This window comes from Actinia tenebrosa, unplaced genomic scaffold (assembly GCF_029948245.1).
Source record: "Actinia tenebrosa isolate PJP-AT-01 unplaced genomic scaffold, QUT_ActTen_1.0 PGA_scaffold6__47_contigs__length_16458017, whole genome shotgun sequence".
In the NCBI taxonomy this organism is placed as follows: domain Eukaryota; kingdom Metazoa; phylum Cnidaria; class Anthozoa; order Actiniaria; family Actiniidae; genus Actinia; species Actinia tenebrosa.
In genome coordinates, this window is record NW_028292583.1 from 10,872,499 (window position 1) to 10,887,411 (window position 14,913).

The 14,913-nt window shown below is 35.6% G+C and overlaps 1 protein-coding gene and 1 long non-coding RNA gene across 5 annotated transcripts in view; one reads left to right on the plus strand and one right to left on the minus strand.

Moving 5' to 3' along the window:
• The window catches only part of LOC116291866 (uncharacterized), a 67,570-nt gene that overhangs the window by 45,621 nt on the left and 7,036 nt on the right, over window positions 1-14,913 (minus strand). Inside the window, exon 4 of one of the 2 annotated variants that reach the window (XR_004196617.2) lies at window positions 69-171. This is a non-coding gene — a long non-coding RNA (uncharacterized LOC116291866). Of the gene's footprint in view, window positions 1-68; window positions 288-14,913 lie in introns of those variants that run through there. The other variant, XR_016121504.1, reaches the window with a different exon arrangement.
• On the plus strand, window positions 897-14,616 carry LOC116291859 (guanylate cyclase soluble subunit alpha-2). Of its 3 annotated transcripts, XM_031699077.2 has the most exons (8): window positions 897-1,127; window positions 1,621-1,717; window positions 4,439-4,512; window positions 4,639-4,772; window positions 11,520-12,721; window positions 13,215-13,364; window positions 13,465-13,619; window positions 13,990-14,616. In XM_031699077.2, exons 2-8 carry the CDS (start codon window positions 1,712-1,714, stop codon window positions 14,372-14,374), a joined length of 2,106 nt encoding a protein of 701 aa, XP_031554937.2. In that variant the 5' UTR covers window positions 897-1,127; window positions 1,621-1,711; the 3' UTR covers window positions 14,375-14,616. The 3 variants fall into 3 exon arrangements, with proteins under 3 accessions (XP_031554937.2, XP_031554936.2, XP_031554938.2); XM_031699076.2 differs by lacking the exon at window positions 897-1,127 and having other exon boundaries at window positions 1,455-1,717; XM_031699078.2 differs by lacking the exons at window positions 897-1,127; window positions 1,621-1,717 and adding an exon at window positions 3,883-4,260.

Here is a 14,913-nt window from a genome sequence, read left to right on the forward strand (position 1 = left end):
TGGTTTTAATTATCATAAAGCCATTATGGCATAGTGGCTAAGAGGGGGAAAACGCTCTCTTTGCTTACCTTTTTTATACGTCGAGGGATTTGCCAACACCCAAGGAAATGATATGGAATTGGCTGTTCGACTTCTGACAAACTTCACTATTCCAAATAAACAAATCCTGTTCTAAACAAAATAGAAATATCATAATCAGCGACTCCTTTTTAATTGTGGTCTATAGTTGGTAGATGAAACGGCATTTGGAAACAAGCACTTTTCTTTAAAAGATCGACAACCTAAGCTTTCAGTCGTTTTCCCCACCCTCTCCACACATACTCGAAATCAATATGTTCAGTGTCGGTTACGTAAGAGACGGCAATAAGTGTTTTTCTTCTAATTATCTGGTCATGCCAGAATTATAAGGGTCTATTTATCAAACCATCATTGAACTTCACTTACAAATTATAACTAAAAACAAAACTTCATTTCCAGTTCGTGGATGAATTATAGAAGTATATCTGAAGAACCCTTACTCGGATCTTAATTCAACTTGAAAATTAGGTAATATAAAGATAAATACGTTTATAGACCCTAATGATATGCTGTTCAATTACTCTTTTGTCTCACTAAACTTCTGGTTCTCTTTCAATCCAAATGTGGCTTTAATACTTAGCATAATCACAATAAAAGTATTAGTAGGCCCTTTTGTCACCGGCTCGCCGCGGACACCATGATTACTAATCTATGGTTAATGCGTACAAGACAATCATTGGTCGACAGTCTTTGTTGTCGCTTTTATATTTTTCATTTTTCAACTGTTTAATTCTATGCATAGTTTGTGCGAATCTTTTACCTATTCGCTTTTGAATGAAGTTTATTTATGATTGGAGAGGAGTTTCCCAGTTAAAAGGTGTTTTATTCACTTTAGTTTGATCACGTAATACCTATGTACGTTTGGAAGTTCGAGTGGAAGGGGTTCAATAAGTGTTGACAGATGTTTTTTGGGCGTAAGAACTCGGCGATGCTTACAACTAATCGAGAGTGAGCAACGGAAGTGCAGTATTCTTAAAGATGTACAGGACTCATGCGAAGATCTCATAAACCACAAGACCACATGAATAAAGGAAAGAGCGAGAATTAAGGTAAGGAAATGGCCTGAGAACGTTAAAATACTGACAGTATAATAATCTTACGACAGACTATCGGTTAAATCAAACTACTCAAGGAAGCAAGATAGTGGCTAATCTTCTTAGTAATGTAACCAGAAAATCGTTCTTGTAATTTACCACCTAGATGTTTCCCGAGGTCTTTAAATTGCCATTACCGTCACTACTGTCATTAATATTTCGACAGAGCTCCTCTCAGTGTTTTGGGATCATATTGGTTCTCCAGGAGTTCACACTAATGATGCGTGAACAAACCAATGAGCTCTTTGCGCACCCAGCGGGGAGCGTACATTGAGGGGCTTATGCAGTTCTTCCAAAACAAAACCGATGTGATTTGATCAAACACGTTGTCATTAGTGTTGACATTTACGTCCCAAAAAGAAAACTATCTAGCTAATTAGATTTCAGCAAATAGGCCAAGTTAAGTAAGTGTTGCCTAGATACTGATTCTAGCGTTTGTCTCAACCAGCAATCGGGTTTTTTTGGGATACAAGACTGCAAACGAGAAGACCAAATCCCCAATCAGATTTATTGAGACTGGCTATGCAGTGATTAACAGCATGCAGGTAATGATTTTGTTAGTTTAAGCATTCTATACTAGATATAAACCGTTTAAATATTACTACGATTTATGGTTCAATATGCGGCTGTTTGGAAAATTCTAGTAAGCCTCTTTTGGAGCTGCTAGGAACAAAGGAGGGAACTACAAAAGTAGAGTGACTTAAGTAATGAAGACTAACAACATACAAAATCAAACAATGCTAGGGTCGTGAAGCTCGATTCGAACGCCGACTCAATCCTACATATATCCTTTTTAGAAAGCAATGTAGCACACAATCTTGCGATTGACGAAGAAAGCAACAGCAAGATTTTCGAGAGTTTGTGTCGCGGATAATAGCAGACCGAAATAAGATAGAGTTCAATATATCGCCGCCTTGAAGCTAGTAGGAACAGTAGTAATTGTCAACCTCTTTGCGACTCAATCGAACGATGAAGTCAAACGAATCGAGCGCATGATTATTCATGTGTATTCTACAAGAAAGATTCTATTATGAAGTGTGAGCATTTGTTATTTGATGGATACAAACTTTCGGACAGGCAAAAGGGCGCATGAGATAAGATTATTACTTGGTGTAACCAAACAATTGCATGTGAGTGACTTTGGTGTCAAAAGTCTGACAGAATGACGATTCTACGGTAACTGAGCAAGCAATGTCCGGCCAAGCAATCCAGCCTTCGACTTTGACAAAATTAACTTTAAGATCAAATATCATCGAAACAAAGGAAATGCTCAGTCAAACTTGCAGAAGAAAGCATACAATGTAAATGGCTTTTATCTACTCTATGTACAAGCTTTAGGTGTTAATATTAACGTCAGTTCCAAAAATCTACCCTGTGTAAACTAATGCAAATAGCAAGGTTGTGATGCCTATCAAAGTTCTTAAAACTTAATCTTGACAAAGATTAGACGCAAATCTAAAGCCGAATAAAACTTTCCTCTAAGATCAACTGAACGAGTGTACAATAAAAACTTGCCTAACGTTGTCAGATGTAATGGGGTCGTCAATTGGTGTTTATGATGTGTGAAGTGTTCTCTGTGTAGAAAGGCGGCACATAGGCAAGTGTGTACCAAGTGAACATATTTCCTTTCTAATAAAGATATTACCTTGATGAAGTAATTATCCGACAAAAAGGAATAATACCTAAACAAATTAGTGGAAGAAACTATTCTTGACGGAAAATGACACCCGGTGTTAATTTTTAAAATCATGATAGCTTTATCCACACGTATTTGCATAACACTAAGATATGAATCCACCAAAGCCATGATTAGACCGTCCGTCACTGGGACCGACTATCGAAGATCAGCCTCTGAAAAAAACCGATTCACTTAATTATATAACCATTCTAATAGTAAATTGGACATGAATTTTAAAGTGTTATCACACAGGAACACATTGCGTCCTAATTAAACTACATACTGAATATTAACAGCTTTCAACTCGTATTATTAACGATTAGCCAGTGGAAGGAAAGGAAAATCAAAACAGAACACACACCATTGAATTAAATAATAAACTGACCAATAGAAATAGAGCATGGCTATTCAGGTCGCAACATGATTACAAATAACAACTAAACGTTTATTCGTCTATAACTTATCTTCGGCAAATAATATTTAGGTATGTTTTCTCAATACAATTGAGTTTTTCTAAAATGACTTCATAATAATAATAATTCTTAAAAATATTTATCCTTTCAGCAACAGCCTTTTTTATTTAGCATCCGTCTCTTAAGTGAATGTAATGAATAACCTATTCCAATGATTAACTGGAACGCTTTTCATTTCCCATGGCCTCTAGACCTGATATCCCATCATCAGTTCCGAGATATACAATTCATAATTTACGGCTTTGATTTATCAAAGAATCAAGATGTTGGAACACTCTTTTTGGCAAAAACAAATGCACATCTTTCTTAATTTTCGAAATAAATTCCAGTCGCATTTGTTGAAAATGTTTGAACTTCGTTTCATTTTTTTGAAATAAAAGATATCTGCTTTTCGCTTCAAAAATGTTTTCATTATGATGAAACTATCGCCACCAAGGTTTTTTAAAATTTAAAGAAGCCACAGAAATTGTAGGCTTCAAATTTTGAAGTGTTTGTCCTGTTTTTCCCCCTCAGTTTTTCCAAGGTTTATTAGTAATCACTTATATTCCACAATGGATTACGCTCGATCCTTTTATAAGGACAACTTATTTTCTTGATCCTACTGCACTCGAATGACAAGAAACGCGACACACTTTCAGTTTCCAACAGTGATATTAGAATGTCCTAGCAAGGAGTTGTGTCTTGATTGGTTGGAGATCGCCGTATTGTATTCCAAATGAGACGGAAATAAGATATTTACATATTCCTTGAGATCCCTCACAACAACAGTTCACGCAGAGCACGGACTCAAACTGTTGTACAAATATATTGGCCCGAAATTTCAGGACTTGATGAAACGAAGAATTGTGTGATATCTACTCTGTTCAAGCCTTCAAAACAACAAGCGGTGCCATTCTTAGTCAAACCAAGTACCCTTGACAGGTTTCCAAAGAACATGGTAATTTGAGGTTTTAGTTTTTGTTCGGTCACATTTCGGAAATTGAGTTGAATTGTAGATTAACGTACATTCATCATTGACGACATTGCTTGACGGATTATATCGTATTTTTAAGCACAAATCATTCCTTTCTCAATTACTAAAGTGTTCCTGCTCTCATCGATTTCTTTTTTTAAAGCTTGAAAGGGTAAACGATGTTTTACGACAGTTTGTCATTGACAAGCATGGAACAGACGCATGGAATAAAGCCCGGTAAGTAAAGGTTACGGTCATCACATTATATATACACTGATGTCTCTGCAAAGATTAATAATAGAAATGTTCATCTTCTCGATCAGCTGGTTCCAAATTATTAATCTCTTGACGTTTCTACGTTAGAGCGAAAATTGGACAAGTAATCCAAGAGAAAACGAAACAGAAGGCTACGAATGATGTAACGAACCCAAAAACACACTTTGGCGATTCCCTTGACTTTGCGCGCGAAATCATCAATGCTGTGTCACAAGTACTTGGTAAGTTGCATAGACACATCCCGTACTCATATTCCATTTAACCATTTTAGACTGTTAGCTTTTAATTCCACTATAAGCACCATTGGACGAACTGTCATTTACCAACATTTACAAACATGTTTATTGTGATATCCTAGCTGCGCAAATGAAGGCATTATGGATGTATTCTACTCGCGACTGATAAATTTCACTTTTTAATATAATTGGTTGGTCAACGAGAATGTACGCTGTGTTTTGAATAGAGTATGCGTTCCCTCGGGTGAATTTGTGTTTTGTTTACCAGACGATAGCTTTTCGATTGCTTCGAGAAACTTTACAAAAGTAAATGATTCATGGCGAGTGTTTTAAAGACGCACTTTATTCTGTACACAAACAGTCAAACTCCCATTAATCTTGTACATTTGAGAGTGTCAAAAAGTGTCCACTTGTGTATTTTTGGCATTTTATGGATATATGTATAACGTTTGTTGAAAGATTTTCAAACTGCCAGCTCATCTTACAAGGTTTAATAGTCATTTATTCGGAAAAATAAAACTTAAATAAATATTTTGAAAAAAAGTGATTGAGCTAAAATCATCTGGAAAAGGTGGATTTGAAAATATAGCAAGCCATATTAAATGGCAACTACAGAAATAATTATCTTGCTTATGAAAGTAGTATCTAATCGTAATTCAAAGAAATATATTACCAAACTATTCAGACAAATCTATAGGTCATAAGATCAAAGGGATGGGAATTTGAAGGTGAACATCCGGTCTATTGGGATTTCTTTGCGGCAAAAGTCAAGGTTCGTTTGCAGAACTTAAGCGTTTCAAAGGTAGTCGGCAAGATATCATGATGGGCATCTTGATGCGCGTCGCATTTCTTTACAAATCTGTCGATCAAATTTGCCTTGAGCCATTGAATTATAATGTTATATATATGCCCTAAGAGTAATTTTTAACCAATAACGGCTAGCACTTACAGACAAACGCCGGAGGGGAATACCCGAGTAAAATTTGAACGAAATTTCTTGATTGGTTTTTTGACATATTCTTTGACATATTCTGGATTACAGTTTTGCTTTTGATATAAATTAAGGCGTCAAGGAAAATATGAAAATTTCAGTTATTACTTTGTTAAAACATGAAGGTTTCATGGCCGGGTTGATTGAAGAAGACGAACTTGTGGGATATGCGCCAGACACTGAAATGTTTTAATCAGTTCAGTACATTGTCTCTTGCTTTAAAGGTTTAAAAAATAACTGGACATTGAGGCAGAATACATCTACGTCAATTTTCCCTTATTTCAGTAAAACTCAATCCATGCCACGACTTCTTTTGGGATGGATTAACAAGATAGCCTAATAGCAGCTCTCGAAATACTATATGCATGTATATTAATCTATACACAGTATGACGCATTGAAGGTGCGACGGAAACAGTTTCTAATTGAGTGACCAAAGGGGCGATGCCATCAAGAATCTAATTATACTATGATTTCAAGAACACTAGTACTACTTCTTGTAATAACAATGGATTGCTTTTATTATCTAGTAATTACCTCGTTGTAGGAGTAGCACAATTCTCAGATTTTTGCATAATCTGGGAAAAGATAGGCACTTTCATGGACTGTATAGCGGCTTTGCGTTGGTGAATAGCGACAACAAAATGTTTTGGCTTAGTAGGAGCCGTGTTTACACATTACATCTAATTTGTTTAAATAAAAGACTAGGATACCTGCAAAATGAGTTCTTCGGTCTCAGTTCCAGGTAGTTATGCAGAGATGCTTTTCTAACTAACTGTACGGCGTCCCTGACAGCACGCAATGCAACTTTTCAACATGTATAGAAAAGCAGTTGACAATAGTTTAAAAGCCCAGAGATTTATTTATACTGAACAGCCACTAAATGATTACTGATAGAGAAGATTGCTTTTTACAGTGAGATTAGCCACGGAAAAGCTTAGATTTATCAAGGTGCAAACAAAGACATCGGACAACCTTGAAGTCTGATTTAGAATAGGTTATCTAAATCCCTTTTTCACATAATTTAAAGCCATGTCACGTTGAATTGAAATCACTTTGACCCTTGTCGTAGTCTAACTTGGGCGGGCTTAGTCCATGCATCATGCAGAAAACTTTCTTTCAGACAATTTTTGTTTATCTATTCAAGATTTTCTTTTTAAGCGTCGGCATAAGAGAAACCAATACAAAAACAGATATGCTGATAGCTATTAATGGGGAAAATTGAAATAACATTACCGCGGTTGGATTTCCCATTCTGCCTTATTTCATTTTTTCAAAAACGTCTTTACTGCTTTCAGACTTTTGGTTATGTGGTTGGAGCTAAAATCGCAGACAACAAACAAGATTTTTTTTTCAAATCCCAGCTAACTTAAAGTTAGAAGCGTAACTTCCCTCTTTGAAAGACACCTGGAAAAAGCCGTAAATTAACAAACATACCCGCTCGCGGTGTTTTTGTTTAGAGAACAGACTTCAACTGAGTAATTAATTGATGTTATATTAAAATTTATTAACAAAAGAATAAGTGTTTTAAATATATGATTGGCTACTTTGAAACTGACAATTTTTTCCCAATATTCTAAGAGATCCTATGCACACAGAATATCGCGTAATCTTAGATCGCAAAGCAACATTATTGGGTTATTAAAAAACGCAGCAGGGTATGATGGTATGATTAACTGTGTAGAAAATAGAGTAAGAAAGCATCCAATAAAGCACTATCGGTGCACAGTGTGAAAATAAGACAAAAAACATAAACACGGTTGGTAATTTGTTGTTAAGATCGTAGGACTTATTTTATAGTAACAATCACCGGCGTGATGATGATTTTTTTTTTTTTTCATTTCCATATCCAGCTGTATAGTAAATGATTTAAATCAGCGAGGATCGAACACATATTTCAGTGTCTCGATTTCGTCTCCATTCATTCGTTCGTTCACTCCTTCATACCTATAATACTAATTTAGCAGTCATTCATTCATCAATTTCTTCAACATCTCCGTATTCAAGAGTTCATTCCTTCATCCATAACAACATAACTAGTACTAGATTTATCGTAAACTTTATTTGTTTGTTCAACTGAATACTGAGCTGAGCTATTTTCGATGAATTTTTTTTTTGCTTTCCCTTTCCCTTTTCTTTCCTTTTTCTTTCATCGTCCTGTTTTTGTTCCTTTTACTGTCGATCTCGGATATTTAGCCAGGTAAAGTCAAAACTATAATCTATTTTGTATTTTCACGTAAGAATATAAGATCAGCCGCTAAATATTTGCTATGTTATTTTTCATCGAACGAAAATGGCATGAAGGATTGTCGCATAGCTTCCCTCCAGGGCTTAAAATAAGCACTAGCAACTAGCAAAGTGCTATTGCTTTTTTGACTTTGCTAGTTGAAAAAATAGTGAAGATCTACAAGTAAATGTTTCCCGGATCTGACCAATTTTTTTATCAAGAAACTTAAATTCAAATGTTTGCAAGTGGAAATAAAGGTCACAACTTCGTGCCCCACCCTCCCCCTCCCTGACTTGAAAAGTAGCCCTCCTGTCCATTCTTACAAACCATATGAAAAAGCACTCCGGACAAGAATTTATTTTATAAATAAGTCAGCTTTCGTTTTATAACGAGGAATATGTAGCAATTATTTTTAAAGACGTTTTTGGTTCGGTGTTATTTTAAAATAAATATGCCTTTGTTTTTATATTATCTTCATTTATTCATTTACTAATAGCACAACAAGAGCAGCAGAATCTAAAAATATCTACGTCTTAGGTCATTCAATATCGAGGCAAACTGCAAGTCAGAGAAAACAGTAAAAGTATTGAAATATAAAACTGACACACCTCCCTGTTTTGACTACTACAAAAACTGCACAGTCAGTAGTTGTTTCTGGCTTTCCTGCCGAGGCATATCTTCACTTATCTTTCTCTCATAACTTAGTGGTTTATAGTATAGATTACTATATCATGCTGCTTTGGCTAAAAGGCTTCTTGATTTAACACCACCGTGATTATGAGAAAATGCAAAAAGATATCAATATTCAACTAGAATGTACATTTGTTATATACTAACTCGAGAGAAAGCTTTGAAATGAGAATCAGTATAGGAACATCGGATACTTTTTCATCGCCAGTCGTAAACTTCGAAATTAAGATACCTACAGAATCTCAAATCATCAACAGATTTATTTACTTATTATCAATGTATCCGAGAGCAAAAAAAAAAAAACAAAAAACAAAAAACGCATCTTCCGCCTTTAATCTTCCAAACCAAAACATCTGCGCAAATAAAACTAAAAAAGTTTAAAATTCGCCAGGTAGTGGCTATCTTTTGATTCAAGCTGTCTCACTTTGTCGGAAGATTAACATCTTTCTATCCTTTACCCCCAATAAAACAAAGTAAGAGTTTTGAGGTTCGGAAATAATTGCCATGGTTACGAATTTACTTTGATTTCATGGATTACAAATAGTTGCGCACAGATGAGACGGAACTGTCTGGAATATATATATAAAAGGTTGTCGTTTTTGTATTTCATATCATCATAGCATTAAAAGATTACATCTTTTGGTCATTCTTTATCAATTTTCCTTATCATTCAAAACAATTTCGTATTTTCATTCAATGAAAAGCCCACTATTTAAGAAAATAACAATTCTTATCTGTTGTCTAGTCGCAGTTAATTACTGCAAACTTCATATAAGTCAACTATAGTGTAAACAAATTTAGATCATTTCCTTCATCAAAGAAAAATCGGTAGCGAAATCGAAGAATCCACACATGAAATCATCATCAAAGTATAATGAAGTTTTCGACCCAAGAACTCAATCCAAAGCAATTTTACAAAAAACTAATTTGGCAAGTTTGGATAACAATCGCAATATCCGCAAACCAACGTTGGTGCTTAGGTGTGAGGTTTAATTAATACATTTAATTGATACCGGACACTCGATATTACAGATTAAGCAATTTCCTCAATAATTCAACTCTAAAAAATTGGCAATAACATTTTATTAAGATGCCAGACTATGGATATAAGAAGCATTAGTTTTTTGTTAAATATTCAGTATCAAAAGAAGCAGGCTGTGCCGTATGGCATGAGCATTGGTTTCCTTAATTCCTGTATTGTTTGCTCAGGATTATCAAGGCTAACCTCATTGCTATCCACTAATGAAGATTACGCGTCGGGAAACTTCCTAGCTTACGTGCGCACGGCCAGAAAAATACCAACCCTTATAAAGTTGTTCACTTTATCTATGGCAATACAGGAAAGTAGACTTAAAATTATCGACATTTCAACCACAACGCTAATCGTCTGAAAGCCTTGTTTATTGACTATATAGTCTATTATGGGTCCTTTGGAAACTAATTGTTCTAGCGTTGCCAGCTTGACGCATTAGATTGTTTGTGATGAGAATTCGTTTTGAAAATACCTAAAAGATCATCTCTGCTTAAACAATTATTACGTGCATGACTTTTGTAACTCACAGGATTAAGAGTTTTAGAAGATCTGATCCTTCTTAATTCGTGTCTGTGTGGTAAAGCCGATAGACGATTTCCAGTCTACAGGTAGGCTCGGTTTAACCACCACGGCTGGACGAATCGAGCCTAGTTTACAGGTCGCACAACCAAACAACTTGATCTAGTTTGTTATTATTTTATCGAGGGGGAAATGCATCAGAAGAGGATGGAAGTGCGTAATAATAATAATTAAAATAAAAAAAAAGAAATAGAAGGGGGAAAAAGTAGAATGAGAATACTGACTAAGAAAATGGAATAATGGAAAAGGAAAGAAAAATCAAAAGTAAAGTAAAGAAAAGGAAAAAGGGAATAGAAAAGAACAAAAATACAACAGACAAAATAATGGAAAAGAAAGAACATAAAATCAATAGAATGGAAAATAAAGGGAAAAAAGAACACAAAGAAAAAAGAAAAGAAAAAAATGAATTTAAAGTAGAGAACTACACTCTATTAAAGTACTATCGCTATTTAACACGTTATTTAAATGAAGGGATTTTAAAAAAACTATACTGATTTTGTGGTTTACCATCTTGCATGCAACATGCCAAAGATAAAGATGTCACATATTTTTACTGAATTTACTTATATTTTTATATTTTTGTATTAATTCTTTTCGATTTTTAAGCAAACGGTTTCTCTGCGTGGTAAAAAATCCAGTATATGAGGACATAAAATAACACAACTAAGGGAAGGCAGGACAAGAGGCTAAAAGCTCAACTCTATTTTGAAATAAATATTCCATACTCTCTGTTTGTCTTTTGGGCATGAAGCTATTTATGAGGTATAGGTTGGATGAACTACATGCATATATGCTTCATATCATATAATGCTGGTCCGATGAAATAGTGAATAACATATGCGTAGGATTACTAATTTACTGAAGAAGGAATAAAAATAACCCCAACTTCAAAAAAATCTGAAACACGATGTGTTTGATATCTCAAAGTAAAGAAACTAATATTGAAAATGACTGTACTTGAATATTCTAGACGCGTCCTAAACTTCCGTATATTTATATATTTATATAGGGGACCTAGAGTCCTATTGTATTATCACCTGCCCTTGGGCGAATCATGAAATATATTAGAACATTCAACAAACCGTTGCTTACTAAAAGAGCCAATCGAGGATAACTCACCCCAATATTCATGGGAAATTATATTTATATTTGCCAGTATGGTATATATGCCAGTTTATCTTATCGTAGCTTTTGTTTGTTTTGATCAACACAGGCAAAAACATATACGATTTTCAAGAGGACTTTGGACGTGCCGCCTTCATGATATGTTTGCAGATGCCCCAAGGAAAGATATTACAATCCCTGGGGAGCTCACTGTGCGAGTTCCTAAACAACCTTGATAACTTTGTGGACATCTTTATTCAGGCGAATGAGCTACGCGACGCCAAGCCTCCTTCGTTCAAATGCATTGTTAAAGATGATGGACAGTGTTTAGAGTTACACTATTATTCCGTGAGACATGGATGGGAATCGTGTGTTGTTGGTGCTGTTAAGTGCGCGGCTAAAGTACTTTTTAATCTCAATGTAATTATGACACTAGTAGAGGATACAGACGTAGAAGATCATTCAAATGGCAAAATGGATCATTCAGTATTTGAAATAATGAAAAAAAGAGAGTCTTTTGCAGTAAAGAAGCACGCCCATTCGACGAATCCAAATGATTTAAAAATTAGTGTGCCAACGTTGTGCAGTGCATTTCCTTTTCATATAATATTTGACGAGAAAATGGAAATACAGCAGCTTGGTGTTGCACTTTTAAGACTGATAGGACACTCACTTGTACTACATGGTACAAGTATGGCGACTTATTTTGAACTTGTTAGACCGGAAGTAAAATTTACTTTCGAGTCAATACTCTGCAGGATTAACGGATCATTTCTGTTACTTCTCAAGTCTGAGACACAATCTGAACACGTTAAAGATAAATTAGTGATGGAACTTAAAGGACAAATGATACATCTTCCAGAGTCGAACTGTGTTCTTTTTCTTGCGTCGCCTCTCGTAAAAAAGTTAGAGCAACTCAAAGGGCGTGGTTTGTTTTTGAGTGACATACCAATACACGATGCTACAAGGGATCTAATACTCGTTAGCGAGCAGGCTCAGGCACAAGATGGACTCAAAAAGAGAATGGAACAGTTGCAAACAGAACTGGAAGTGGCTTCAAATGAGCTCGAAGAGGAAAAGAAAAAGACAGAAGATCTATTAAGTTCCATATTTCCTCAAGATGTGGCGACCAAACTTATCGATAAGCAGCCTGTCCCTGCTCGTTTCATTGAGAATGTAACTATGTTATTTAGTGACATTGTTGGTTTTACGTCTATATGCGGTAAATGCACAGCAATGGATGTTGTGGAAATGTTAGAACATCTATATACAAAATTTGATAAGCTCTGTGGAGAACTGGATTTGTACAAGGTAAGAACAAGAATTTAACAATAAGTAAATAAGAGAAAAACTTATTACTCTCATTCCAAGAGTTAGCTGGCGGTTTTAAATTACAAAGTCAATACTCTTGCTCTGTTTGTCTGTCTGTCTGTCTCTTAGCAACGAATCTGGCCAGCGGTAGACAGAAAAGTCGCATGACTGCACTGTCAACAGCGTTGCAGGTCGTGTTCACACGATGAAACTCGTTGTGCGCAACGTCTTAGAAGGAAACCTACTTCTGTAACGTGATATGTAAGAATGCGCACAGTTGTAGAGTTGGACAGAAAGTGAAAATAAGTGTTTGATTGAGCGTTGCTCATGCAACACATGCACGAACTGTTCGCGCCATTAGAGCCTAAGCATTCGTTCAGATTCCATCGAAAGAGTTCAATCAAACTACCAAATTGCGTTATCATAAAGTGAGTAATTCTCCATAACAAGTCGTTTTGGGACTCTTTCTCTCTCTCTCTCTCTCTCTCTCTAGGTTGAGACAATAGGCGATGCTTACGTAGTTGCAGGTGGGGTAGAGAGCTTGTATGGAACAGATGACGATGCGTACAAAGTCGCAAAAATGGCCTTGGGAATGATGGACTTTTTAGAAAATGCATTGTCTCCCGAGGGGCTGCCCCTTAAAGTAAGTCTTGTCGACTACATATTATGATATAATATATCATATCAATGCATACCATAAACAAAAAAGATCGTAAAAACAATGACCATCTTTTCTATTCTAGATGCGCATAGGTATTCATACAGGATCGGTGCTCTCCGGCGTGGTCGGTACTAAAATGCCACGGTATTGTTTGTTTGGTCACCATGTCACCCTTGCTAATAAGATGGAATCCGAAAGTGAAGCAGGTCGAATCAACATCAGCCCAACAACTTACGAGTATGTTGCTAAGTTATCTTGTTAAACTCCGTATTATTGTTGTTTACGACATTAACTTGTACAGCATAAATTTTGATTTGAATTTTAAAAAAACGCAAACATCGGGGATGATGGGAGGGATGTGATCAGACGCAATAGAGACGCAACAATCACGTGATGGCAGCCATGACAGGAGGCACAACAACAGAGTCGTTCTTCCCCTGGGAAACTGAATTCTTTATCATGTAAATCACATTAGACCAGATTCAATTGTTCCTGTCTCCTGTCGTGGCTGCCTTCACGTGATGGTGCATCAAATGAGAAATTATTTTTTGACTTACTATTGTGCACGTTATTTAGTTAATATTAAATTTTATATTTGCATTAACAGATTAATTCGCCATGACAAGGGTCTAAAATTCATTCGAAGGCCAAAATCTTCTCTTCCTGATGGGTTCAAGATGGATAGTATCTCTGGAACCTGTTACTTCCTGGAAAGATTAACGACTTATCCTAGCGATGAAAGCACTCTTTGGCAAAAGCTTGAATCTCCAAGAGTTTTAAGGAAAAGGTCTCCACCTTTGACAGGAAACCAAGAGCGTATTTGCAACTCGGATTCCATCAAAAGCCCAACCCTAAGTAGTAAAGCAGTTCCAAAGCCCGAAGTTACCGCAAACAGTGGTAGTTTTTTTCATGACGATAAGAATGGGAACTTTATTAAAAAACCAACGAAAGAACAATTTTCTTCTGAATGCTTTAAAGAAACATCGGTATAGAAGTGGACTGAAGACAAAACATCATCTTATGTATTTAAAATTAAAATTTGCAATCATGCAACAGATCTTGGCTGGCCAAGATATCACATTTATGATATGTTTATATAGCTTTAAGAAGCAATTAGCAAAAACTATGATTTGAGACATCTGCGAAACGTTTTCTAAAATGGCAGGCTCACAATACACTTAATTTCCATTCTTAAAATCTAATGCTATCATAACTACCATATTAAAATTTGTATTTACTGAAAAGATAAATAAAATTTATTTACTATACTTATGTGTACATTGACTTATAGATGCCGGCTTTGAGCGACAATGGGAGAAATCTATACTACTGTAATTCCAGAAGATGAATGGGATAACTGTTTTACTCTCATAGTAAATCCATAATATTATACATTTTATCCGCAGCTTACAGAATGAACATTAACAACCAAAAATTACTTTAAAATCCCATACCCATATATGTTGGTAACCAAGAAATGCAAAAGGCCCAGTGGCAGATACAGGAGGGGTCACAGTGTGTCCATGCATAT

Coding starts and splice junctions, on each gene's coding strand:
- LOC116291859 (XM_031699077.2), top strand. Junction 12,722..13,214: donor GAGAACTGGATTTGTACAAG/GTAAGAACAAGA, acceptor CTCTCTCTCTAG/GTTGAGACAATAGGCGATGC. Junction 13,620..13,989: donor ATCAGCCCAACAACTTACGA/GTATGTTGCTAA, acceptor TTGCATTAACAG/ATTAATTCGCCATGACAAGG.